Source organism: Gastrolobium bilobum, unplaced genomic scaffold (assembly GCF_033153095.1).
Source record: "Gastrolobium bilobum isolate Gb01-03AN ecotype WA unplaced genomic scaffold, APGP_CSIRO_Gbil_v1 utg909, whole genome shotgun sequence".
NCBI classification, from domain to species: Eukaryota; Viridiplantae; Streptophyta; class Magnoliopsida; order Fabales; family Fabaceae; genus Gastrolobium; species Gastrolobium bilobum.
In genome coordinates this window covers 382,313-410,150 of record NW_026895707.1, presented here as the reverse complement: position 1 = coordinate 410,150, position 27,838 = coordinate 382,313, and the positions used below count along the sequence as shown (strand labels likewise).

At 33.0% G+C, this 27,838-nt stretch overlaps 3 protein-coding genes and 1 non-coding gene across 4 annotated transcripts; 2 read left to right on the top strand and 2 right to left on the bottom strand.

Annotated features, from left to right (window-relative positions):
* Window positions 1-2,156: 2,156 nt before the first annotated feature.
* TRNAS-AGA (transfer RNA serine (anticodon AGA)) lies at window positions 2,157-2,238 on the top strand. The gene has a single exon. It is a non-coding gene; the product is annotated as a tRNA-Ser (tRNA).
* Window positions 2,239-7,938: 5,700 nt separating this feature from the next.
* LOC133293515 (helicase sen1-like) lies at window positions 7,939-11,418 on the bottom strand. Its single transcript, XM_061492091.1, has 6 exons — window positions 11,335-11,418; window positions 10,583-11,140; window positions 9,070-10,353; window positions 8,641-8,965; window positions 8,243-8,501; window positions 7,939-8,179 (listed from the first exon to the last, which is right to left on the bottom strand). Exons 1-6 carry the CDS (start codon window positions 11,416-11,418, stop codon window positions 7,939-7,941), a joined length of 2,751 nt encoding a protein of 916 aa, XP_061348075.1.
* Window positions 11,419-12,868: 1,450 nt separating this feature from the next.
* On the top strand, window positions 12,869-15,823 carry LOC133292729 (beta-glucosidase 13-like). The gene is made up of 6 exons (XM_061491170.1): window positions 12,869-12,888; window positions 14,504-14,690; window positions 15,003-15,118; window positions 15,267-15,481; window positions 15,541-15,611; window positions 15,758-15,823. Exons 1-6 carry the CDS (start codon window positions 12,869-12,871, stop codon window positions 15,821-15,823), a joined length of 675 nt encoding a protein of 224 aa, XP_061347154.1.
* A 7,579-nt stretch (window positions 15,824-23,402) lies between these two features.
* On the bottom strand, window positions 23,403-27,094 carry LOC133292722 (helicase SEN1-like). The gene is made up of 6 exons (XM_061491157.1): window positions 26,981-27,094; window positions 26,043-26,597; window positions 24,562-25,812; window positions 24,155-24,479; window positions 23,753-24,011; window positions 23,403-23,643 (listed from the first exon to the last, which is right to left on the bottom strand). The coding sequence occupies exons 1-6, from the start codon at window positions 27,092-27,094 to the stop codon at window positions 23,403-23,405; spliced, it is 2,745 nt and encodes a 914-aa protein (XP_061347141.1).
* Between the last annotated feature and the right edge of the window lie 744 nt (window positions 27,095-27,838).

Below are 27,838 nucleotides of genomic sequence, written 5' to 3'. Positions count from 1 at the left end.
CCCACTGGGGCGTCTCTCATGAGGGGAAGACGCCCAAATGAGGCGTCTCTCATTAGGTGATGACACGTGTCACTTGTTTTTCCAAAAAAAAAAATGTAATTTAATCATAAAACTTCTAAAGGCCATAACTTATGACTCGAGTATCCAAATCAGGTAATTCTTTTTTTGATTCCACATAACTTTTCGAGATCTACGCAATGACATCTCATTTGATATATTTTATTTCTCACCAACATAATTTAATTAAAATCAGGTAATCCTTCTTCCTTAGATATTTAGAATATTTATTTAATTATTTCCTTTATTAATACAGATTTTTCAAAAAAAATTTTGAGTTTAAATCACAAATCAAATCTTTATTTTGTTTTCCTTATTAATAATAATTGTTACTTTTAATTTAAATCACAAACCAAATTTTTTTATAATAAAAAAAAATTATTATTATAAATTTAAATCACACATCAAATCTTGATTTATTTTTTGTATTAAATCCCAAACGCAGAACTCAGAGGCTTCTGAGTTTAAAAATGTGACACGTGTCAACACTTGTCAAAACCTAACACATTACCAATCACGTCTAAATTGGGTTTCAATCAAGAGGAAATCACGCCTAATTTAGGTAATTTTATTTTTGAAAAACATTCATAAGCCATCATTAATTTCAGACCACGAATAATAACCCAGAAGCTTATAGCATTAATCATTAATTTTAAAAATAATATCCTTCTTCCTTAGAAATTTAGAATATTTATTTAATTATTTTCTTTATTTCTACAGATTTTTCAAATTGATTTTTTAGTTCAAATCACAAATCAAATCTTTATTTTGTTTTCCTTATTAATAATAATTTTTTTATTTTGAATTTAAATCACAAACCAAACTCAGAGGCTTCTGGGTTTAACCGCTCTTATAATACCATTCTTGTAAATTAAAATTGTGTTTGTGAGAAATAAAATATGTCAAATGAGATGTCATTGCGTAGATCTCGAAAAGTTATGTGGAATCAAAAAAAGAATTACCTGATTTGGATACTCGAGTCAAAAGTTATGGCCTTTAGAAGTTTTATGATTAAATTAATTTTTTTTTTGGAAAAACAAGTGACACGTGTCACCACCTCATGAGAGACGCCCTATTTGGGCGTCTTCCCCTCCTGAGAGACGCCCCAGTGGGGCGTCACAGTGTGCAATAAATGCGTAAATATTTCCCAAACTGTGATATTTGCGTAATTATTTAATTAAATTACAATAAATAAATTTTTTTGCCGTTTTTCTAAGAGGCCTCATAATGAAAATATAGAGATGATTGATTTAACTCCACTTTGAAGTCCTAAAGTAGTTCTAGCTAGGTCAATCGAGAGAAATTATCTTTAGTTTATCCATTGTTTTTTATTTGGAGGGTAATTAGGATTTTGTTTTGTTTTTTTATGTTTAATGTTTGTGTTGGCGTACTCTTCTTAATAATTTTTGTCGCATATGTTTAATTCCTTTCGTATATATATATTTCAGTTATTTTTCTTTTCTTTTACATTTATTTGATACTATACATTTAATTTGATTGTTACAGTAGGATCCAAGACAAACTAATTTGGATACATGTATTATTAAGAGTATCAATTAATTTGATTTTAAAGTAGGATCCAAGAATATAGCCCGTCGTTTATAATTGGACTGAGAAAACAGAGAATTAGTTGAAACTCTTTTAATAGCGAAGCGATGTTCATGAGAAGCGTTATTTTTCAAAAAGTAAAAGGAACATGAAATAGGATCTAATTAGACTCCATGAGACCATGACTCACACGATTCAGGTTTTCTGAGTAAAGAAGTTTCTTGACAGAATATACAGAATCCAAAATAAAGTTGAGGCCAAGTGCTGATTGTGGTAAAAACTTTTTGTCTTAATTACCCTTATTAGGGCTTAGAAGAAAGGATTAGGATTTAGGGAAAAGTCCCACCCACCATTTTCTCTTAAGCTTTGAACGACAACAACTACCTACCTACCTACCAATAATACTATGAAATCAAATTCTTGAATATTTGCCACCGTTAATTCGAATCATTAAATAAAAACGACTTATCATTAAATAATTTGAACTATGTTCAAAAATAAATTAAAATATAGCATAGAATTATCTCAAATCTCACAGATTTGACATCAAAGTGGACGTGCCGGAGTGGTTATCGGGCATGACTAGAAATCATGTGGGCTCTGCCCGCGCAGGTTCGAATCCTGCCGTCCACGGTCTTTATTTTAGTTTATGATTTTGTTTGTCCTTTTCATTCAAATCATCCACGGTCTCTGCATGGTGAAGCAGCGCATATGTACACAAGTTTTATTGAAAGGCAGACGATGGAAACTAAAAGGATTAGGATTGGGAAAATTCCAACAGACATGAAATGCAATTACTATTGAAGAAACGACAATTAACAAAATTCAAGTTTAGGAGCGGCAATGGCGGAGCCACATTATGCTTAGAGCTACATTTTAGTAAATTTAATTTATTATATATAATTATATAAGTAACTATAATTGGGTTCTATCTCAAATTGTAAGTTGGCCCTACCTAAATTTATAACAGTGGTAACGGACGAATATTTTGAGCTGCTTTGTGTGTGTGTGACCAGATAATGCTTTCTTCTTAATTTCTTATTCTTCTTTCATCTTTTTCTAATTAGATTTTTCTTCTAACCTTTTTTTTTTATTCGTACTCACCACTTGGAACCCAGCCATTCTGCGACAATGTACGATGTTTCGTTCCTTTATCAAGATTTTACGGATACATGTTCTTAGAATATGCATGAGTAATTATATTATCCGATAGGAAAAAAATTGATTTACATTTTTGAACATTGTAAAAGAGAATTTTTTTTTCTTTGGTGACTATAATTGTTTATTGGGTGTTTCAAACATGAGTGAAATTTATGCCCTTTTTTCTATTTACAATTTTTGTGCGTGGTTGTTTTATTGATTTTATTTCTTTTGAAAAATTGAGTGTTGTTTTACGTTTATTTTTTATTTTTAAAATTAGTTAAATGTAGAGCTACTGTTGTTATTGGTAATGAAATTAAATTGTTTCTTGGTGTTATTTGTATTTGATTTCACAACAGGAATAAAATTTTTGGCGATTAATCAGTGAAAACTATTAAAGAGAAAATTTAATGAAGATATATGTATATATATGTAGTATGAAAATTTCTTGTACATACCCATTAATAAATTCTTTGTTTTTTTTTAATTTTTTTTTTAAATATTAAAATATTGATTAAATGATTTATGTGGATCCAATGTCATTTAAATGATTTTAGACATTTATCGCTGATTGTTCCATGTTTCTTTTTAATTGTGAAGTTTGCTCTGTCCCTCTATGTTCATGTTCTTCACATGTTACGACTAAGAGTGTAAATAGGACAGGTTAAGCCTTCAGGCTTTGGCTTTAATAGCCTAAACTTATCTAAAATATTTAGAGCCTATACTGACTTATTAGCATATTAAAGACTTGATTTATTGGTTTGACCTGACCTATTATAAAAAATGAAAAAACCTAATGCAGCCTGTAAGGCCTACCAAGTTGCAAATCAAGGGGTGTACTGGATTAGGATTTTAGTGGATTATTTTGGACAAAAAAATTCATTGGTATTAAATTAGAATTTTAAGGATTGAAAAAAAAGCCATGTGGTATTCAATTAGAATTTTAAAATATTAATTTAGACTTAGTCCAAATCCGTTACTATTCAATCAGGATTTTAAACAAAGGAAAAACGATATTGTGGTATTCAAAAAATCTGACGATTTTAATGGATTTTCCATTGGTGTGGATTTCGTGAGACTTTTTAGTGAGAAATATAAATAAGATGTCTCTCTCACAATCTCACCCTAACCCCTAGGATTTCTTGAGATTTCTCTACTGCAGTGTCTCACAATCTACTCTAGTATTTTCTCAAAGCCAAGGTATGTTCTTTTTTGACTCTCATATATTTTCTCAGGTTTGGGTATTCCTCTTCATGATTAATGATTATGTTTGTTGTAAGAACCCGCATCATTAATTAAGGAAGTTAATTAATTAAATGCGTGAAATTAGGAAATAATTCCATAATTGACCCTAATAATTATTATGAGTCTCTAATAATTATAGTAAGTGAGTTATAATGTTGAAAGTCGATTTTCTGACGAAAAGTGCAGATACCAGTTCTGCTAGTCGGTATAAATGCGTACCGAAAAAGTATTCCGGAAAATTATAAAAAGTACATGATAATTTCTAGAATAATATATAGGACTTGTAAAACGAGTTTCAAGTTAAAATAATGAGAACTGATGCCAGAAACTGATACTGGCTATGGAAAAGCGCGTATTAGAAAGGTGCTTCGAAAAATATAATAAAAATATGATAATTCTTGTAAAATTGAGTAGGTTAAGAATGCCTGAGCTTAGTTGATGATATTACTGTTTATATGCTGGCATGACTGGATTTGGATGCTATTTATGTTTCCTGCATATTATATTGTTGCTATGTTGAGACTTGTTGGGCTTTGTTGCCTTATTTGGGTGAGCATGGGAGTTGTCCATGCCACTATATTGTTAGTACTTTTAGCTTGAGTTGTATAAACTGCTAGTTGGTTCGGTCTACGTGTTGTAGTTCCGTGACTAGAGACATATATCGGTTATTTTAATTAATGAGGTATTTCAGTTAGCTGTCTTTTGCAATTTACATACAGACAATGTTTTGAAAATGAACTAAGTATTCAACTTGGCTAAGTATAATGACGTCATAATTGAAAAGAAAAAGATATTCCGCAATTTTAATTAAGCGCAGCTTAATACGATGATATGATAATTTTACCGGATATATACATGGTGTTACATTTGTCGTATGTATTTACCAGGTTTTGGTATTCTTCCTTCATGATTAATGATGTGCTTCATTTATTTTTTACCAGAGGTGTATAGAGTTGACGATAAACATGTATCTAATCTCTAAAATTGAACTAATAAGCTTACCACATACTTTCTTTGTCGACCTTCTTCTTTTGTATATTGTTTGGATTATAATGAGCATAAAATCCTAATATTCTTCGTGTTTGACAATGATACATATTAAAAATCTTAATAATCCAGTGGCAAGCTCTATTAAAATTCCTAATATTCTTTGTGTTCAATCTTTGTCATGCATCATTGAAAAATGTAACTGAGAGGATATTTGGCATATTTAAATCACGGTTCACAATTTTTAAGTGAGCACCTCCATTTCCATTTAAAACACAAGCAGAGCTTGTGCTAGTTAGCATGTGTAGCACTATATAACTTTTTTGCAAAGAATGTCGTTCAGATAAATTTTCAATTGAATCAGTAGATGCATCTTCATCTTCGGTATCACCTCATGTGTAGCACTACATAACTTTCTTCGCAAAGAATGTCGTTCAGATAAATTTTTAATTGAATCAGTAGATGCATCTTCATCTTCAGTATCATCTGTTAATGAAGAAGATAATTTTTAACTCATTAGTCAAACCCAAGATCAGGAATAAGAAGACGCTGATGCGTGAAGGCTAATATAGTTTTAGATATGTGAAGAGCTTATGCGTAGTAATTTTGAATGTTTGTTAAAAATTATATTAAGTTTTACTGATTGAAAAAATTATATTAGGTTTTACTTTTTTATTAATATCATTGCATTTATTCATTATTAATTTTATTGACTCTTGTAATTTTGAATATTTGTTAAAAATTTATATGGTTTTTTAAAATCGTATAAATCCATATTGTCCTTTCAAATCTTATAAATTTTATTAAAATTTATAAGATTTTTTATCTTAATTTTTTTTTAAAATCATAATTTAATACACCCCTTAAAGTTTATAGGCCCAAACCAAATTGAAATGTAAAAGATAAAAAAAATTATTCACAAAAATCACATGAAATAAATTTTCATTAACTTCACATGAAATAAAGTTCATAAAGATTACATCAAAATGTTCATAAAAATCACATTAAAATTTCATATATGTATATATACATATAATTTGCACTTTCTTTATTAATTGAATTTTATATTATATTTTAAATTTTAAATAAATATTTATTATTTATTAATATAATATTAATCTTATTACTTTGAAAATTAATGTAACAAGTTATGATTTCAGAATATGTTTTTAAATGAATTATATATATCATAAATATATTATATTATTAAAAAAATAAAAAGTATGTGTAATTATAAAAAATATTTTAATATGTCAAATTTTTTGAACTCGACTAAAATTAAATAAATTCTGGCTCCGCTTGGAAAGGAGAGGGAGGAATCCCTTTTAAGGAGATCAGAATCAACATTAATGACTGGTGTAAGATCTCTAAGGCAAACGTGATTCTGTGAAGATGAGGATCTGTTCCAAGATCAACTTGAACTCTCATGGGTCGATGGTACAACAACAGATTTACCCCATGGCCCAACAATATCACTGGTCTCAAAAGCAAAGGTTGCAAAGGATAGGGAGGAAACAGAGTCTTCAACCCTTTTAATGGGATCAAAATCAATATTAATAACATCTCCACCACCACTAACCTGATTTTGTGAGGAAGTTATCACTGATCTCATGGGTCGATGATGGTGCAACTTCGCGCTCGCTCTCAATATCAAAATAAGCGGCACTTGCTGAATCACTTCTTCTTCTCCATAAGATGAACATGAGCCGACAAATGAAAAGCTCACCAATTAGAAAAGCAGCCATGGCCGCAACAACAAGAATTGTAATGTTCCTTGGCATTACTTCGTGTGTGTAGAAGGTATGAATGTTAAGTGGCTAGGAATTCAAAGAGAAAAAAAAAAAAAAACGATAACATGAAAAGTTTAAAAGAGTTGTTTTTTCATTATTAGTCTGCCATGTGTTTGCTAAAGTGTTCTATGTGTGTTTTTTTCCTTCTATTTCTTTCCAGATTTACTTAGCTTCGCCTTCTCACTAACCCAACAGAAATCGACGATTCGAGTAAAAGTGTGTGATATATGGCTTATATATTACTAAAGAAAAAAAACCAAAAATAAAGCTAAAAAGCTCTACGGATAAACACATCGATAATCATTAGAAAATTTTGTCACTATACTGCTGTGAAAGAACCAGAAATAAAGCTAAAAAGCTCTGCTAAATTTTTTTGTCACTACTCCTGTAAAGAGGAAAAACATTGCCACCTAACTCGAGTCACTTTAGCAACTCTTTTATCATTAATACCAAATGAATCCTACTTACTTTTTATCAATATAAATGGAAATAAAATTGTCATTTCCAACAATGAAACGCTTGCCAAAAGTAAGAATATGAAATGGCATTTGAAATTAGGATTCTTCCCTTTTTGCATTTTCAGCCATAAAAGTGAGCATTATTTTAATTAAATTAAATTTAAAAGGAGAACTCATATACAAAGAATTATATGCGCCAAGAGATTTACTTACAATGATTTGGCTAACTTCAGAAATGACTGTATATCAAAACTTTTGCATCTCAAATATTCTCTTCCTTCTAATTAAAGCCACTTTTTAGATTTTACACAAACAAAAGGTCTATTAGAAGGAACATCAACGGGCATGATGCCTTTAATTTTGAAGTCGTCTCTTGCCAAACAGAAGCCACAATGACTATAAGAAAATCAATTGTACGCTTGTAAGAAAATCTTTAGCGACTCAAGTTTTTTCTCTCTCCTATTATTCATGCATTTTCTTTTGTAAGAAAAAAGAAGAAGTAACAGCGCCATAAATGGAAAACGTTCACAAAATTAGATGGATAAAATGAAATTCTCCCAAGTTCAACAAAGTGATATATTCATATAACTACCATATGCAAATTTAAGTTCCTAATAATAAGTAAGGAATTTCAAACTTGAAAAGTTGCTTGCTTCTTCTTCCCCCCAACATGTCGATCGTAGCAACATAGGAAGAATTATGTCTCCAATTAACTACCTGGATGATGTAGCAGCTGTCTCTGGCTTGTTCCCTAGACTGAGTTTCTTAAATGGGGTCTCATACTCGTCTAGTAGTTCAAGCTCAAGCAAGGCATCCCCAATAGCCCGAGCCAATCCCTTATCATCATCAGCATTATGGAAACAATCTCTTTTCTTTGCATCAACAACTACTTTTCTCCATACAGAGTCACTATTCCTTAAAGTTGCTGCATTTCCTATTATCCAAAGACAATATCTGCACAAAATAAACCCGTTAATTTCCATTCAAGTAAAAGTAATGAATAAACAAGTAACATACCTAGCTCTAGTCAGAGCCACATTTGCTCTTCGTCTATCCGAAAGAAAACCCACTTTCCCTCTCCCATTAGATCTCACAAGAGAGATTATTATGATATCTTCTTCGCCACCTTGAAATCCATCGACAGACCGAACACTAATAGAGAAGTTAGGATCAGAAACCGAACAGTACTGCTTAACTTTCTCCTGGATTTCATAAACTTGAGCCTTATATGGAGATATGATTCCTATGCTGGTTTTCTTCCTTGTCCTCACAAACTCTAGCAAAAAAAAAAGGATCATGTTAATTTATATGGTATATTATAAATATAACGTATAGCTAAAGATTTCTTTGCTTAAGAACTGTCAATGCAGGACATGATTAACACACACGAGATGTTGGAAGAGAAAGTAATTAACCTTTTCTAATGCTTCCAATAATCTGGGAGATAGCAGCAGCCTCAACCATGTTCTTCAAACTGTTTTCATGATTAAGCTGCTCTTTACCCTTAGATATGTTTATAAAAGAATAGGAAGCATACATTTTACCATCAAGGAAACGCTTATTATAGCTTATTTCTCTTACAATGGGGGCATCAGAAAGTTGCTCACCATAGAACTCCTTACTTGGGAATATACTAATGGATGGATGCATTCTATATTGAATATCAAGCATGTGCCTCTCGTGCCCCAACGATACCAACCTCTCAAACAAACTTCTTCCAAATTCAGCCTTGTCAGCAATCTAAAATTTTATCACTTCAGACTTATTAGACAACAATCTTTGGTAGTCACAATCAAAATCACATAAAGAAAAAGCAAAAGACTAACTCCTATAACTATAAGTACCTTGCTTTTGACCAATGCAGGAAGTTGTCTCTCATCACCTATGAGGATACAACGCTGGAGGCCTGGTAGCTGCAATGGAATGGTTGATTCACATTCTTTTAGCTGGGCTGCTTCATCAATTACTAAAAATCGCACATTTTTCATTCCTTCAGCGTACAATTTAGAGGAACTTGATGCTGTGCAAAAAACAAGGCGCGCATTCATCAAGCAAAATTCTGATATGGAACTTTTGGTTCTGAGGTTGGGAAGTGAAATTGACTGAGAAAACGAACTTAGGGTGCGAAGGCACTCTTCTCTTTCGATGCTTAACCATCCCAAGCAGTCAAGAATGCCTTGTCCATCTTCACAACCATGGAGAGCATGCTTGGACTTGGTTTGACGCAAGGAAATTTCAAGAGATTTCAGCAAGTCCAGAGCTCTAAACATGTTCTTCACCACCATAAATGGAATGAGATATGTTGGTAAGTGCGCATATAAGGTTCGCATGAATAACTTGAGCTTCTCCCCAACGAAACTGAATCTCTGCTTTACAAATTGCTCTATTGTCATACCATTACTCATCTTTTCATCATGCTTGTAAATATCATATTGTTCTACAATATAAACATATTTCTTCTTCAGAAATTGCTCCAATGTCATAGGACCATATTTCTTACCACGTTTCTTGAACGTACGATATGCACATTCTACATTTATGTAACTTCGCTTAACAAATTCTTCTAATGACATAAGATCCTCTCCCAAACCACGCTTGTATAGGTCATATTGCTTTTTGGGATCCCTTAGCAACATGATCATTGATTCCAAGTAATGTTTCCATCCCGTCAAAGGAGAAAAACATTTCAACAGAAGATCCACTCGATAATCAAGAAAGACATCCTCAAGACCACGATGACAATCAATTTTCATTCTAGAACTATTGCCAAATAGCACAATGTCACCAAGGCCATATTTATCAAACTCAAGTGAATCTTTAACTATACCGTGAAGACGAGCAGCCACTGCCAACACTGCAGTATTAGTGGGAGCACATGTCAACGTTCTGGTTTTCAACTTTAGCAGGGAAAACAACATGGAAGCAACCGTTTTTGTTTTGCCAGTTCCTGGTGGTCCCCATATAATTTTTATAGTGTCATTATGATGACATTTCCTCATAGTAACACAGCTTAAAATCGCATCTTTCTGCGATTCGTTCAGATTCTGAGCACGGATTATCTTTTGTACGCTAAAATAGGCTCGACTGTGATTTTCTTCAGACAAGCAAATGTGGCATTTTTCTCCGCTCTGTAAAATATAAAGAAAACATGAAACGTGTTTCCTAGGTAATATTGAAGGAAGGCCCAGTTTTACAAGGATTTAAACCAAGCATAAATTGTATCTTGTCATTTGCTAAAGACAATGCAAAAAATGTTCATGTTTGTAAAATGTTAATTAGTACGTAGATAGAATTATTACAACATGTTCTTAAATAGCAGAAAAGCTTATCACGAATAAATGATTTGATGATTCTTACCGTTGAATCAGCTTGCAGCACTGTTTTAATAATGTTCATGTTTGCACCCTCGAACTGTGATTTCAAGGCTTTCCAAATACGAACATTTGTTGTCATGTTCAAAAGATAGACGGCATAAAGCTTTTGTGCTTTGTTATTGCTTAAGTGAGATTTCATATCCATCTCCATGTACTTGGATGATAGTACAGGGATCTCGTCAGTGATTACATCTTTTGAACTATGAACATAAGCTATATGGTAGTATCTTTTGGGCCTGTTCAAGTCATGTATGCTTCTCGGTCTAATATTTGTGAATGCAATGAGATCACCAACCTCAGGTTCATACTTTCCAACCTCTTTCACAGCATCAGTAGTGCTCTTCAATGTAATCTGGTAGAGCAAGTCCTTGGGAGGTCTGAAGTCCCTGGATCTTTCAATTGTCAAGATTTCACAATAAGGAGCTTGAGACACTCCTATCAAGCTTGAAAACAGATCACTGTGTGTTTCTTCAATCAATGAAGGAATGAAAGACTTCATGTAATGTTTCGTTGACAAGAATGTCTGAGGGATCTTCTGCACCTGGGAAAAAAAACAATGTTTCAAGCTACCATTACAGTGATCTTCTGATTAATTATATGTAAACAATAAGTACTACAAATATATTTTAGTTCACTTATCAAATCAGAAAAATTAATAAAGCATTTTGAGGCATATAAGAAAACTGGTACAATTAATGTGGTTTCACGTTAGAGTATTAAAAAGTGGAAAACAACCTTGTGTTTGAAAAGATTTTCGTTGAGAACATCGTTGATAGTCCAAGAGAATACAATATCTAACAAGCTGGCATGCTTCTCCATCGTCTTCGTTCCTTACTGGTCACTTTTTGCTCAGTCAGTAGCTAGCACAAGCAATATCGTTCACTTTTTCTCTTTAGTTTGTTCAACAGCCAAACCAAACTTACATATCCATGATTGATGAAAGTGACAAGAGAATAACAAAAGATTATCATGAGTTGTAATAATAAAATGCAACTTCACCTAAACAAAAATGTCAAAAAATTAAAATCACTAATACATCAGCCGCCCCCTAAACTAACCTATTATTAGTCTACTAGTATGGGTAATAAATTTAGGATAAATGTGGTATTTAAGTAAAGGAATACAAAGAGACCTGTTTAGAGAAAAATACTAAAATAGCCCTAAACAGAAACAAGCACAAGAGTATCTATAATTAATTAAGGTGCATGAGGTACTTGAAGTGGAAAGTAAAGAAAGATGTCAGGCTGTTCTTGGAAAATGTTAGTAACCCGTTGAATTGGAGTCACATTATCTATTTATTTATATCATTAATTTTTTTATTTTATTTTTTTGGTTTTTGTATATCTTATACTCGTCTCCACATATAACGGGGCCTTGGAAATGAACGGATTGAGCAAACATATATCTAGGCGACTTTTGGTGTCACCAACGTGTGATTTTATGTAACCTCGTGGCTTGCAGGGTATTACATGTTCACGCCAGTTTTGGTTTTTGTTACAAAAATTTTACATAGAAAATCGTAAACTTATACTTATTTGACAAAAAAAAATTATTTTAATAAACAATTCCGCGTATTTTATTTTAGGAAAAAATTCAAAAAATTTGCTGTAAGTTTTTTCAGAATCACTTACACTCCTCCTCAAATACACTCCTACTTAAATTTTTTTTATTACTTACCCTCTTAACTTGATTTTCCATCCAAGTTGAAGTTAACGGAGTTAGTCTTTTTAAAAAATATCAAAACTACTCTTAAAACAAAAAAAAAAAGAATTGTTGAATTGTTGAATTTGCGAGTTCAGTTATGCGAGTTCCACACCATTTGCGAGTTCAAATTGATTTGCAAGTTCTTGATTCATTCAATATATATATATATATATATATATATATATATATATATATATATATATATATATATATATATATATATATATATATTATATATTTGAATACAATTGATTTCATATCAAGTTTGTGATATGAAACTTTAATTATGTTATATAGAGAGAATACAAATCACTCAAGTACAACCGAATAGAATAGAGATTTACCAGTCCAAATCTTTGAGTGTTGTGTATTTCTTCAGAATCTGAATTATATAAGCATTTACCGGCTAATCAGAAGCAGGGGCAGTGGAGCGTAAGAACAATTAGGGCTTCACTCCTCAATGACTATCTCTTGCCAGCAATAAGATCCAGTGTTGTGTGTTACTTTTCTTTAAGGGTAGTTTTGATATTTTTTAAAAAGACTAACTCCGTTAACTTTAATTCGGATGGAAAATCAAGTTAGGGGGTAAGTGATAAAAAAGTTTTAAATAAGGGTGTAAATGATTAAATTTTTTGGAGAAGGGGGTAAGTGATTCTGAAGAAACTTACAGGAATTTTTGAAATTATAAAGAAAGATAATATGATCTTATTATTAATATCATTTATTTTAAAATTTTATTAAAACATGTAATGACATTCAAAATATATGATGATAAAAAAAAATAAAACATATAAAATAAGTTATAATTATGTCTAAATTGATTTGAGCATGGGCAAATCTGGTTTCTAGGTGGCTAAGTTGGAAAGATATCATATATGCACTGGAGGTGGACGTAAGGGCTTGTTTGGTGTGATGTATAAAGTGTGATAGTATAAATTTATATTATACGTTATGATATTTTTAGTTGTTTGGTGTGACCATCGTATAGTATAAGCTTATACAGCATGATCCCTTTATACATCAAAATGATGTATAACTTAATCCGGCCTAGGAAGGTAGGATTAGACCTGATAAGGGGTTGATATATTAACCAATGCAATTCTCAAGAATTAATATATTATTTAATATATTAATATATTAAAATAAAAAATAATTTTTCAATATATAATTTTTGAGATTTTTATTTTTATAAAAATTAATATATTTTTTGGACACACTGATCAACATATTTCTATAAAAAATAATATCATCTGAAATATTTGGAAGAATTATGTAAATTCATTATTAAAAGGTATTTTTGACAAAAATATTTATTTTTAACGTATCTAGTATTATACAGTATATTAGCAAACATTACATGATATTATCTTATATATTATCTTATACAATATCATGCCAAACTTGGATAGTATAAAAATTTAATCAAATTTTATACAATTAGATATTATATTATCAGGCCTTATCCTATACTATGTACTAAACATAGGGCTTAGGGTTGGCAATCGCGCCCCCTAAAATTTGAATATGGGATTTCCTTTCCTCCTTTTACATAAGAATTGTCAAATTTCCTGCTCACACAAAGAAATAATGGGTCCCGCCATTTTATAAAATAAAAAAGAGTAAATACCCTTTTTCGTCCCTGGAAATATTTGCGAAGCACAATTTAGTCCCTCGGTTTAAAAAAGTCACATTTCAGTGTTTCATCTTTGAAAAAAAGGGCCATGTTCGTCCTTCCGTTAGTTGGCATCTAACGGCCCAACTAACGGTGCACACGTGGACCGTTACTTTGCTGAGTCACCGTTAAGTATGCCAGCTTGGAAGTAAAACGACGCCGTTTTGAAGGTGCCTTATGTCTTGTTGGAGTTTTGAACAGCTGAAGGTCCTATTTGGTCCCTGACAAATTTATCGAGGCCCTATTTGGTCCTTAACACTAAAAAATCACCATTGCAGCAAACCTTTCAAATCACCATTGCAGCAAACCAAGGCTTATGCTATTGGCCAAGGCTTATGCTATTCGATCAGATTTCCCATTGTCAACAACCACCTGAAACCAAAAAAAGGATTACAACAATCTTGTACAATATATAACGAGCTTTCTACAGTACATATGAAGTGCCAATATGGATACAACCTTACCCAATAAAGCAGTAACCAACCCCTTTGAACGTCTAGGACATCCAACATAAGTCCTATTTAAAAGTACTTATGAGCCACTCACCTTCACTACTCAGGGTTATGCAAATGGATTATTTGCACCAGGAAGATGCTCCAAGTGGTTGCCCTTGAACTGCAGTGCAGGGGATTCAAGTACTGAGCCCTACATGGTCACTCACCACCAGATTCTTGCTCATGCAGCTGCTGTCAAAGTCTATAGGAACAAGTACCAGGTTACTATATAAACTATAATTAGATTATGGAGAATATATTGATTGAGTCTTTTGATTTTATTCAAACAACCAGTGCACAATATATAGCCAAACAGAAAGCTGAAAAAGGAAAAATTAACTACAACCCCCACTGTTGATATGTCAATAAATGATTGAGATTGTTCACATGACATGATCATGAGATTGCTTTCCAACATAAACCATATTTGTAATGCACTACAGATTAGAATAAATTGAACGGAGAGTCATCAAATTAGTTGTTGGTAAATTGGTAGAGATAAATTTAACTAAGAGTGACTTTATTTCATTTAGAATTATCAAAAGGGACAAGTTGGGATAACATTGAACTCTCCATGGGTAATGCCACTTTCCCAGTCAAAGGCAGATATAGAAGCAGCATCTAGAGCCCTTGCTTTCCTATATGATTGGTAATTTTTCCTACTTATTCTTCTTTTGGCATCACATTAATTGCGGTGGTTATGGTTTATATGGACTTAATAAAACATCATAATATTTTTCTGGTAACGTGCCTAATGGATAAACAGACCTAACTCAAATTATTTCCTGACTTCCGAGGTTTATGGAGCCACTGAATTCAGGATCATACCCTGCTGAAATGGTTGATAATGCTGGTGAAAGATTGCCAAAGTTTTCAAGGGAGCAGTCCTTGATGGTTAAAGGATCTTTTGATTTCATAGGACTTAACTATTACACCGCAAATTATGCAGCCAATGTCCCTTGTACAAGTGAAAACCAAACTATTTTCTCAGATGTTTGTGCTATTCTCACAAGTAAGACACAATAAGTGAAATATATTTTTTGGTTTCAGTTTGATCTTTCTTATATTTAGAAAGCATTTGCTTACTTGAGATCTTAATTGTTGCATCAGCAACGAGAGATGGAGTTCAGATTGGTCCAAAGGTAAATGCATATTTTGGGATAACTGCTAAACACATTCAGTTAATAATAAAATTTTAATTTCATTGTTTAGCTAGAAAAGGTTTGCTGCAATGGTGGTTTGAAAGGTTTGCTGCAATGGTGATTTTTTAGTGTTAAGGACCAAATAGGGCCTCGATAAATTTTTCAGGGACCAAATAGGACCTTCAGCTGTTCAAAACTCCAACAAGATATAAGGCACCTTCAAAACGGCGTCGTTTTACTTCCAAGCTGGCATACTTAACAGTGACTCAGCAAAGTAACGGTCCACGAGTGCACCGTTAGTTGGGCCGTTAGATGCCAACTAACGGAAGGACGAACGTGGCCCTTTTTTTCAAAGATGAAACACTAAAATGTGACTTTTTTAAACCGAGGGACTAAATTGTGCTTCGCAAATATTTCCAGGGACGAAAAAGGGTATTTACTCAATAAAAAATAAGAAAAAAATAAGGCACAATTGCCTATGTTAGTGGAGGAAGAAGAATTCACTTTGCTGTTACATAACAAAAAGTTTACCGTTTGAATATATATATAAATATACGCACACGCGCATGCAAAAGAGTTGGAGCATCTTCAAACATGGGAATTTTAGCATACAACTTCAAGCAACAATTAGCAACATAACTAAAGCTGAAACATATAACGTGCAACATAACTAGTGAAGATTTTTCAGGACATTTTTTTTAATTGGTAAAGATTTTGCAGGAATTTTCTTAACTAGCAAATTAATTAACACGATCTAAGCCCCTCGCATAAAAAAAGATTAAATGCAAAGAAGATAACCACATGAACAAAAAATTTGACTTCAACGAAACTGAACAAGAAACAAGCATTGTTTCAAAACCCACCATCCCTAAAGCCTTCAATACACAGAAAAAAAATATCCTTTATCTACTACCGCAGCACAACACCAAAGGTTTCGACTTACGTACAGCCAAACGAACCTTGGTTCTTGACAGAACGCAAAAACTGGAGCCAACCCAGATGCTCAAAAACAAAGAAGATGATGTAGAAACGCTTACATTTGCTCCCTAACTTCCTTGCAGCTCACTTCTTCTTCGAGGCATCTCAGGTTCCATGAAAAGAGCTCAATTTTGGGTTCTTAAACAAAGAGAAATGGGAAAGTGAGACATACCAATGGGAAAGTGAGAAGCACCCGTTTGGCCCCCATTCATATAATTCTTGGGTCCGCCATGCACTCGATTAATGCATGTTAGGCAAAAGCAGCATACTAAGAACCTTTTTGTAAAAGATTTGCCCAAAGCACATTTGATAAGTTGTGCGATATAATGCAGTCAATATCGTAGGTAGTAGATACGAGATCAGTCCAGTATATATGGGTTGCGGGATCAGTGTCTGCGTCACCCAATATCAGAGAGTCCCGCATGTTTTTCATGTGACCCCGACCTAACCCGCATGCTATGTAGCACCGATACAACACGCGACACATGACACGATACGACACGACACTCCGACACGTCAATCCTAAAAAATTATGAATTTTGACACGTTTTAATATTAAATAATATTTTTAATTTATATAGTATATATTTCATTTAATATTTAATAATTTAACAAAAAAATGAAACTAAATTAATAATACCCATCAACACATTATAAAGATGGAAGCTTTAATAAAAAAAATAAGAACTGGGATGAGAGAGATATACAATATCATATAGAGAGATCAAATCATATTAGAGAGATCAGAGAGAAGAAGATACAACAAGAGCGTGATAGGAATTGACAACAATGATGCTGAGATGATCTCTTATCTACTTAAGGGGAAAAAAGACAAAAGATAAAATTGATATGATCAGGTGGAAGCTTTATTAATATATTTTAAGTTAAAAAAAATTAAAAAAAATTAAAAAAAAATTACGAAAATGTCATTTGACCGTGTCGGACACGGTCAAATTCGCGTGTCGGAATGGTCAACGTGTCGGAAAAAGTCAACCGCGTGTCCGACACCGTGTCGGAGCGTGTCGCCGTGTCGGAGCGTGTCGGACCCGACTCTTCCTGTTTTTACAAGTGTCCGTGCTTCCTTGCCCGCATGTAATTTGAAAAAGATGATTTGGATTTTTTGGGTATGACTCGTACTTCGCATGCTGATGATGATCTAGTTGTTGGGATTAGCACAAAGGTAAATGGGTCCCGCTCTCTTCTAATCCTATTTATATATTTTTTGTAAGCTGAGTGATTTGTAACGAGTGGTCGTGAGAAGAATATAGCTTGATGTAGTCTATAGTGGATGAACCAGGATAAATCATCGTGTCAATCTCTTTTCTCTTTACTTTTTTTCTGTTTTCTCGATTTTGTGTGATTGTCGATTTCCAACAAGGTTAGGGTTGGCTCGGAAAAAAAAAATGAGTTATTGGGTTAATGGATATTTCAATATTATTATTGTAACTAGCCCATTGTGATCATATTGAATTAGGCTTCTGGCATCTGTTGTTATAGGGCCTAGTTAGGCAGCTATGTAGGCTTTAGGGTGACCCTGGTTTTCCATGATGGGTGGACCCAGTGACATAGACTCTTTTATGGGTTATTGGCTAGGTCCCCTCTCTGGCGTATTTATATTGGAGTTAAACTCCATGAGCTATCATGCTCCCATCACTGAGGCTGCCTTTATGGAATAGGTGATAGAGAAGAAGATCTGGCATGTAGTCCCTTCTTTCTTTAGGCTTTATGACGATCCAACAAGGTACGCACAATCCCAACTTTGATTTCATATTGTTTGGTATTTTATAATTATATACATGATTTAGGGTTAAAATATTTTTAACAGAATATAGCTGGATGTATCCTATATTGGGTGAACCATGATAAATCACCGTGTCAATCTCTCTTATCTTTTCTCTTTTTCTGTTTTTTCGATTTTGTGTGATTGTCGATTTCCAACAGGGTTAGGGTTGGCTCGAAAAAAAATGAGACAGAAAATCCAACCGACCCGAGTCGGGTTATTGTTGGTTCAAAAATATGGCTCGTGGGTTGACTTGAAAAAATAACTCGCGAGGTGGCTCAAAAATTGGCTCGCGGGTTAGCTCAAAAATTGTCTCGCGGGTTGGCTCGTTTCCAACCTATTTAAATGAACTTGTAGTAATAATGCACGAACTATGTGGCTTCCACTAGCTTAAACAAAGGGTTACAAAATGAGAAATAAAAGCAAAATATTCTAGTTTTGAATTTTCTTCACAAGAAATTTGAACCAACATCAAGAAACAATCAGAACCACTTGCTACCAAGTGGGTAAGATATTTGAACCAAACAGAGCCAGCACAGCCTAACAATATAAAAATGGCAGGGATGTGAGAAGATTAGGGACTTAGGTTTAGAGAAGGAAGGAAGACGATGATAGCATGTGTGAGTTTTGTCCATTTTTGTATATTATATTTTGTATTATTTAATAAAATAAAAAAACTCAACCCACGAGCTCGCCCGTTTGACCCGCGTGTTGGCTCGTTTTTTCTCGAGCTGGCTCGGCTCGGGTTGGCTCGTTTCCAACCTATTTAAATGAACCTGTAGTAATAATGCACGAACTATGTGGCTTCCATCAGCTTAAACAAAGGGTTACAAAATGAGAAATAAAAGCAAAATATTCTAGTTTTGAATTTTCTTCACAAGAAATTTGAACCAACATCAAGAAACAATCAGAACCACTTGCTACCAAGTGAGTAAGATATTTGAACCAAACAGAGCCAGCACAACCTAACAACATAAAAATGGCAGGGATGTGAGAAGATTAGAGACTTAGGTTTAGAGAAGGAAGGAAGACGATGATAGCATGTGTGGGTTTTGTTCATTTTTGTATATTATATTTTGTATTATTTTATAAAATAAAAAAAACTCAACCCACGAGCTAGCCCGTTTGACCCGCGGGTTGGCTCGTTTTCCCCCGAGCTGGCTCGGGTTGGCAGCTCATTTTTGCCAACCCGACTCATTTTTGACGAGTCACGAGTCAACCCAACATTTCGATATTATCTGACACTCTAATATAGGCTTGGCAAAAAGGAGCCAACCCATCCGGTTGGTTTGTAACCCGACTAAAATGAGTTGGGTTGGGTTAGGAAAAATGAGTTAGTAACTCGAGTCAGTCTGACTCTTTTCAACTCGAAAAAAATCGAGCCAACTCACGGGTCAAATGGGTTGGCTCGCGGGTTATGTTTTTTTTTTAATATAAAAGTATAAAAATTAAAGAAGGTAAAGTCGAAAGCTAAAACCTAAAATCTCAATTCCAAAGACCCATGAAAATACCTTGCAGCTGTCAATAAGTCCAAAACCGTGCATTAAGGACCTTTTTTATAGTATGTGTGACAGTGTGAATGTGGTGTCAATTGTCAATTAGTCCAAGTCCAGATGCAAAAGGAACTTTCTATGGTTTATCTGTATAATGTCTTTGTATTGAATGAATTAATAATTTAGAAAAAAAATTAGAAGTTATAGCATCAATGCAATTTTATTTTTCTATTTTTTCGAGCCAACCCTAACCCTACTCGGGTCGGGTTGGGTTGAGTTTTCTGGCTCGTTTATTTTTCGAGTCAACCCTAACCCGACTCGTTTTTTTCGGGTTGAACGCAGGTTGAGCCGGGTTGGCCTGTTTTGCCAACCCGACTCCAATATTCATGGAAAGACTCAAAAAAAGAATTTAAAAATTGTGTTGCGTTACGTTTTTAGTTGATTTGTTAGATTATGAGTATCATTTTATTAAGTTTAGTATAAATATTTATAATATCTTATATTTCGTTGTAAAATTATTGATGGATATTATAAATTTATCTTTTTTTTTTATTAAATTATTGAATATTAAATATAATATATGCACTATATAAATTAAAAATATTATTCAATATCAAAATATATCTTAACATATCAAATTCTAATATTTTTTAAAATTAATATGTTAAATATTATATCCTATCATGTCGCATGTCGGTGTACAACTCAGACAAGTGCCGTAATGATATATTACGGGATACTTTTCTTCCTAGGCACGTACGAGAATTGGAAACTATTTACTCACCGAGGGCCTTTGAATAGATTGATGTGCAGGATAGAGGAAATTTGACAAGAAGACAAAGGGCGTCTTAGGCACTAATTAGGAAAGAAAGAGAAGGACCGCTATGAAAGAATTAAATTTTACAAATTTAAATAATTTAATAGCATTGAATTTTTTAAGAAAAAATTACGTAGAATAGAAAAAATATTAGTTGCACATGCTTGTGTTTTATATCTTTCAGTTTCACATTTAAAATTACGTTGCAAAATGAAAATGTATATAAATGATAAAAAATTATACAATAAAAAATAATACATATGTCAAATATGCAGGTAATAATATCACTTGTAATGCATCTTTTCAAGGTGACAAAGAAAGTATAAAAAAAAAAAACAGAATTATGTGGAACTGTTCAGTTGTTTTGGCACTATCTGCATGTTGTCATTGATTGATGAAACTTATTATTTAAGAATAAAAGATAAAGAGGTTAAGAAAAACCAACTAATGAGAAATACGCCAGTTGATACGTATACCAAAAAGTAAAGTAAAGAAAAGAAAAGAAAAGAAAAGAAAGGCTACTCAATGAGGAAGTCAGTCAAAAAGCAAGAGTACAATATCAAGATCCATTAATTACAGCTTAACGAGGAAGTCAGTCAAAAAGCAAGAATACAATATAGCTGTAAGTGGGAAAACTTAAGCTATAGGAAAATATTTTTCATCTTTCGCATAATTTATCTCATATAAGATATAAAAAAGTGGATGAGATATAATATCAATAGCTATTTATTATATTTAATAATCATCGTATTTATAACCTATTATTAGCTATTAGATATTTATTTTTATTTTTATTTTTGGAGAAAGCTATTAGATATTTATTAACTTAACCTTAACAAATCCTAACAGTATGTTGGTAAGATTAGTTTTTTTATTTTATTTTAAATTACTAATGGTTCCCAAAAATGTAACTAAAGAAGCTTTGAAACCTTGCCTTTTCGCTTCACCACTTATCAACTTATCATTTACAGCATTGACTACATTACTATGACTAAGCTTTGTTACAAAAGGTTTTGGTGAGCATATAACATTGACTCATGAGCAATTCTCTCAGCATCAGATGAAACACCAAAAAGCCCTCTCTTTGTGAACCCAACAACAAAACGTAGGATCAATACTTTTGAGGTTAAAACTTTAGGGGCTAGGACGGGATGATGTGGAAGTTGAGCACCTTGCCTTGATCATATGAAATATGCTTAAAACCCGAAGCTGTATCAGAAAGTCCTCCTTATATCAAAATATTTTTATTTTTGTACTAAAAAACATATATATTTTTATTTTGATAATATCTACAATTATAACAGTGTTATGCACACTTTTCGCTATTGTTCTCACATCGATAGTCCTTCTCTGAGTTGAAGCTTCTTCAGATAAAAAAATTCTTAACCGGACTTTTAAAAAAAAAAAAAATTTGTTATTTAAATGCATTGTTTGTCTGATTTTGATAAAGCGTTGAAACTTATATTTTCAATTTACAAAGCAAAATCCATGGCTCAATAGTTTTTGCATATTACCTGTATGATAAAAAAACCTGAACGATGAATTACACTACAGCTTGCTGAATGTGCTACTGTTTGTTTACCAGGACACTTTTGATTTGAACCTGATTTGGTGTGATGAAAGATTGAATTTCTTTTTAAATTACATTGGTGTTAATGAGAAATAGTGATAGCTGAGAATATGTTTTATTTGTCACTAGTAAGGAAATCAATGAAATTAAATCTGTACAACTAAAAGGGTGCCTGCATGTAAGCTTAAAAGTAAATATTGTTATGAATTTATGACACTTGTATTTGAATTAATTTATTTTAAAATTACAAAAACTATTTATTACAGTTTTTGAGAAAGTTTTTATAAAAATTAATTTTTTCAGAAAATGTTTTTCTTAACATAACAAAAAAATAAAACTGTTTGTTTTATGTTTTTGCTTTTTATTTTCAAAAAATATTTAATTTTTATATAAAAAAATTTAAATGCTGATTACAACATTTTTCTTCTTTTAAAAAAAAAAAGCAGAATTTTAGACAGTGTAACATTAGTACGAAGTAAATTTGAATTTATAAATGGTAAATCTGCTTAAAATTCGATGGATAAAACAAATTCTCCACAAGTTCAACCATGTGATGCAACTGTTATACTAGCACGAAGATTGTAACGAGAAATCAGGTTCGAATAGTTATTAAGAAATTGCAAACACAGTAAAGTCGCTTTGCTGATACACAAATTCAAGATACAATAAAGTCCTTGAGGATTGCATTTCCAATGTCTTCACACTTATCAACAGTGCTGATACCCGCCACAGTTAATTACATCGGTCATTCATCTTTCCCCATTTATCACCACCTTCCCTTCATTTGCTTTGCCCTCGAAAAACGTCTGCTACACATTTATATATATAAATATTAGCAATGACACCAAACAAACATCTTCAATATGCTTCTCATGATTGTTAAAACTTTACTTAATTTTACTTCATTTTCGATTGTGATATTCAGTTTATGGATATATTATATATTTATAGGGAAATTATACTCTTATGCTACATAAGAGTCCTATCTCATTTTACACTCACATAAAAAGACGTGCCTTTTTTTTCTTTCTTTTTTCTTTTTTTAAAAATTGATGGGTCCCACTTAATTTATCTCACAACATGAGATAGCTTCTCTCATACAACATGATAGAAGTAAAACCCATATTTATATGAAGAGTAATGACACCACCAATTACCTGGAGGAAATAACACCTGTCTCTGGCTTGTTCCCTAGACTGAGTTTCTTAAATGGGGTCTCGAATTCGTCAAGTAGTTCAAGCTCAAGCAAGGCATCCTCAATAGCCCGAGCCAACTCCTTATCATCATCAGCATTGTGGAAACAGTCCCTTTTCTTAGCATCAAGAACTACTTTTCCCCATACAGAGTCGCTATTGCTCAAAGTTGATGCATTTCCTATTATCCAAAGACAATATCTACACAAAATAAAACGAGTTTTCAATCCAGTGATGCATATTTTCACAAGTTCAAAGCAGCACAGCAGAATAACCATCATTATCAAGTAACATATATATATATATATACCTGGCCCTTGTTAGAGCCACATTTGTTCTACGCCTATTGGAAAGGAAACCCACTTTCCCACTTCCATTAGATCTAACAGTGGAGATTATTATAATATCTTCTTCAGCACCTTGAAAGCCATCAACGGAACGAACACTGACAGAGAAGTCAGGATCAGAAACCGAACTGTAGTGCTTAACTTTCTCCTGGATTTCATAAACTTGAGCCTTATATGGAGATATAATTCCTATGCTTACTTTCTCCCTTGTCCTCATAAATTCTGGGGGAAGAACAAAAAAAATATCATGTTAATAATGTATATGGTATATTCTAAATAAACCGTATAGCTAAAGATTTCCTTACTTAATATCTGTCAATGCAGGACATAAATTAACACACGAGAAGTTGAAAGAGAAAGGTAACCTTTTTTAAGGCTTCCAATTATGTGGGAGATAGCAGCAGCCTCAATCAAGTTCTTCGAACTGTTTCCACGATTGAACTGCTCTTTACCCTTAGATATGTTTATGAAAGAATAGGAAGAATACATTTCACCTTTAAGAAAACCCTTATTATAGAATATTTCTCTGACAATGGGGGCATCAGAAAGTTGTTCACCATAGAATTCTTTACTTGGGAATGAACTAATGGAGGGATGCATTCTATATTGGACATTAAGCATATGCTTCTCGTAACCCAACGATACCAGCCTCTCGAACAAACTTCTCCCAAATTCAGCCTTGTCAGCAATCTAAAATTTGATCAAATTTTTTAATAGCAACAATAAAAATTAAGGGGAAAAAAATAAAAATCTTTTAAACTCTTTTAAGTACCTTGCTTTTGACCAATGCAGGAAGCTGTTTCTCATCCCCTATGAGGATACAATGACGGAGGCCTGGTAGCAGTAACGGAATTGTTGATTCACATTCTTTCAGTTGTGCTGCTTCATCAATTACTAAAAATTGCACTTGCGTCATTCCTTCGGTGTACAATTTAGAAGAACTTGATGCCGTACAAAAAACAAGGCACGCATTCATCAAACAAAATTTTGATATTTCGGCTTTGCTTGAAAGGTTGGGAAGTGAAATCGACAGAGAAAATGAACTCAGGGTGCTAAGGCACTCTTCTCTTTCTAAGCTTGACCATCCAAAGCAGTCAAGAAAACATTGTTCATCTTCACACTCATGTAGATCTCGTTTGAACTTGGTTCGACGCATGGAAATTTCCAGAGAATTTAGTAAATCAAGAGCTCTAAGCATGTTCTTCACCACCATAATTGAAATGAAAGATGTTGGTAAGTGCGTATATAAGGTTCGCATTAATAACTTAATGAAACTGAAGTTCTGCTTTACAAACTGCTCCATTGTTACATTCCTTTTCTTCTTATCATGCTTGTACATATCGTATTGCTCTAGAATATAATCGAATTTCAGCTTCACAAATTGTTCTAATGTCATAGGATAACGACTCTTCTCAGTCTCACGTTGCTTGTACGAACGATATGCATGTTCTAATTCACTGCAACTTCGCTTCGCAAATTCTTCTAATGACATAAGATCCTCCTCCTCTTCATTCACATTATATCGAGCATATTCATTTACGGGATCCGTTAGTAACCTGATCACTGATTCCAAGTGATGTTTCCAACCAGTGAAAGGAGAAAAACATTTAAACAGATGATCCACTCGAAAATCTAGAAAGATATCCTCAAGACCAGGATGACAACCTATTTTCATTCTAGAACTATTGCCAAATAGCACAATGTCACCAAGCCCATATTTATCAAACTCAAGTGAATCCTTGACCATGCCGTGAAGGCGAACAGCCACTGTCACCACTGCAGTATTAGTTGGAGCACATGTCAATGTTCTGTTTTTTAACTTCAGCAGGGAAAACAGCATGGAAGCAACCGTCTTTGTTTTGCCGGTCCCCGGTGGTCCCCATATAAGCTTAATAGTGTCATTATGATGACATTTACTCATACTAACACAATTCAAAACCGCATCTTTTTGTGATTCATTCAGACTCTGATCCCGGATACTGTGATTTTCTCCAGAAAAACAAATGCGACATTGTTCTCCGCTCTGTAAAATGTAAAGAAAACATGAAACGTTTCTTTGGTAACTAAAGAAAAAGAGAAACTCATAAACAGAAGTATTCGGATGATACGCATATTGAAGCAAAGATATTACCATGCAGAAAATGTTAGTAGCATTACAGTATGTATGTCTATACCTGATCATATCATATCTGCTTGTTCTCATTTTCTTAAATAACAAAATAAGCATATCAAGAATAAATGATTTATTCTGACCTTTGAATAAGCTTGCAGCACTTTTTTAACAATGTTCGAGCTTGCATCCTCAAACTCTGAGTTCAAGGCTTTCCAGATACGATTATTTGTGGTCATGTTCAAAAGATAGACAGCATAAAGCTTTTGTGTTTTGTTTTTCAAGTCATGTTCAATATCCTTGCCCATGTACTTGGATGACAGTACGGGGATCTCGTCACTAAATCCATCTTTTGACTTATGAACATAAGCGAAATGGAAGAACCTTTTGGGCTTGTTCAAGTCATGAATGCTTCTCGGTCTAATATTTGTGAAGGCAATGAGATCTCCTCCCTCAGGCTCATATTTTCCTACATCTTCCACATTATTAGTCGTTCTCTTCAATGTAATCTGATAGAGCAAGTCTTTGGGATATTCGAAGTCCTTGGACCTTTCGATTGACAAGATCTCACAATAAGGAGCATGAGACACTCCTATCAAGCTTGACCACAGATCACTGTGTGTTTCCTCAATCAATGAAGGAATGAATGACTCCATGTAATCATTTGTTGACGAAAATGTCTGAGGGATTTTCGGCACCTGGATAAGAACAATGTTTAAAGCTACCTTAAAACATTGACATAAACGCTTATCCTAGGATTATGTATGGTAGAGACTTCCCTAATTGTATCTAAAACTATTTCAATTACTGCAAAATTTATTTCAGTTCAGATGTCGAAACAGAAAAATGAAGATAACATTTGAGGCATAAGAAAGCTAGTAAACAAGTAATTTTCAATTAGATAACATTTGAGACACAAATAAGCTTCTAACAGTAATTTCCAATAAAAAAAAGTGATAACGACAAAAGAATTAATGTGTAAAAAAAATGAAGGCATCAGCGATTGAAAAATATGTAAACAATTGCGTTCATAGTAGTCTAATATGCTTTCATGTTAGAGTTTTGAAAAGTGGAAAACAACCTCGTGTTTGAAAAGATTTTCGTTGAGAACATCATTTAGAGTCCAAGAGAATACAACATCTAACAAGCTGGGATTGTCTTGACGCTTTTCCCTTGCGTTACAAGTTTTCTCCATCCTTTGCTCCTTGCCGATCACTTTTAACTCTTAATCAATCTGTAGCACGAGCAATATCACTCACGGTTTCTCTTTGTTTAGTGCACATAACATAAATATACAGACAGATATAGAGAGTCGCTTACCAGTTAAGCTACTAAACTGTTTGCACAAAACTTGTTCAACAGCTAAACTACATTTACATATCCATGTTCGATGAAAGTGATAACAAGAGAAAAATATTGTCATTAGTTGTAGTAATAGTAGGCAACTCTACCAAAATAAAGACACAACAAAAGGTACAAAGATGGTAAAGGTGTGAAGTGGTTATCTGCTTTCCTCACCCTTTCAGATACATTGAAGACAAGTCAATTGCAGTTCATTACATCCCAGCACATTAAAGAGTTTGGCATTGTATAACAAATTTTTTTTATATATATAACAAAAAAAAAAAAAAGATTTCAGTTTTATGTACATGACGGTTGAAGAATTTTGCTAGTTTCATTCTATGAATAATTTTAAAATTGCTAGAAGCTTAACTTTTAAATAAATATGAAAATTTATTATCACATAATCATAAATAACTAGCAAGTTAAACAACAAACGGTAAGAGAAATACAATAGAATATCAATCCCCGGTTGAGATAAGCAGAGTACATACATATTATAACTTTCTCAGTGATGGAGTAAGTCCTCAGAGAGCACCACAATTTGGGGAAATGTTTGTGGAAAGAAGGTTGTATATATAAGTTGGGTAGACGAAAG

Bases quoted from the DNA above. Each gene is read 5' to 3' on its own strand.
- LOC133293515 (XM_061492091.1), bottom strand. From the start codon at position 11,418: ATGGAGAAGCATGCCAGCTTGTTAGATATTGTATTCTCTTGGACTATC. The intron at 11,141-11,334 runs GTTGTTTTCCAC...TTTTTTTCCCAG, and splicing joins AAAATCTTTTCAAACACAAG to GTGCAGAAGATCCCTCAGAC. The intron at 8,966-9,069 runs GTACTTATAGTT...ATAAAATTTTAG, and splicing joins CTGCATTGGTCAAAAGCAAG to ATTGCTGACAAGGCTGAATT.
- LOC133292722 (XM_061491157.1), bottom strand. From the start codon at position 27,094: ATGGAGAAAACTTGTAACGCAAGGGAAAAGCGTCAAGACAATCCCAGC. The intron at 25,813-26,042 runs GTCAGAATAAAT...TACATTTTACAG, and splicing joins TGCTGCAAGCTTATTCAAAG to AGCGGAGAACAATGTCGCAT. The intron at 24,480-24,561 runs GTACTTAAAAGA...ATCAAATTTTAG, and splicing joins CTGCATTGGTCAAAAGCAAG to ATTGCTGACAAGGCTGAATT.
- LOC133292729 (XM_061491170.1), top strand. From the start codon at position 12,869: ATGGAAAATCAAGTTAGGGG. The intron at 15,482-15,540 runs GTAAGACACAAT...TCTTATATTTAG, and splicing joins TGTTTGTGCTATTCTCACAA to AAAGCATTTGCTTACTTGAG. The intron at 15,612-15,757 runs GTAAATGCATAT...AGGACCAAATAG, and splicing joins GAGTTCAGATTGGTCCAAAG to GGCCTCGATAAATTTTTCAG.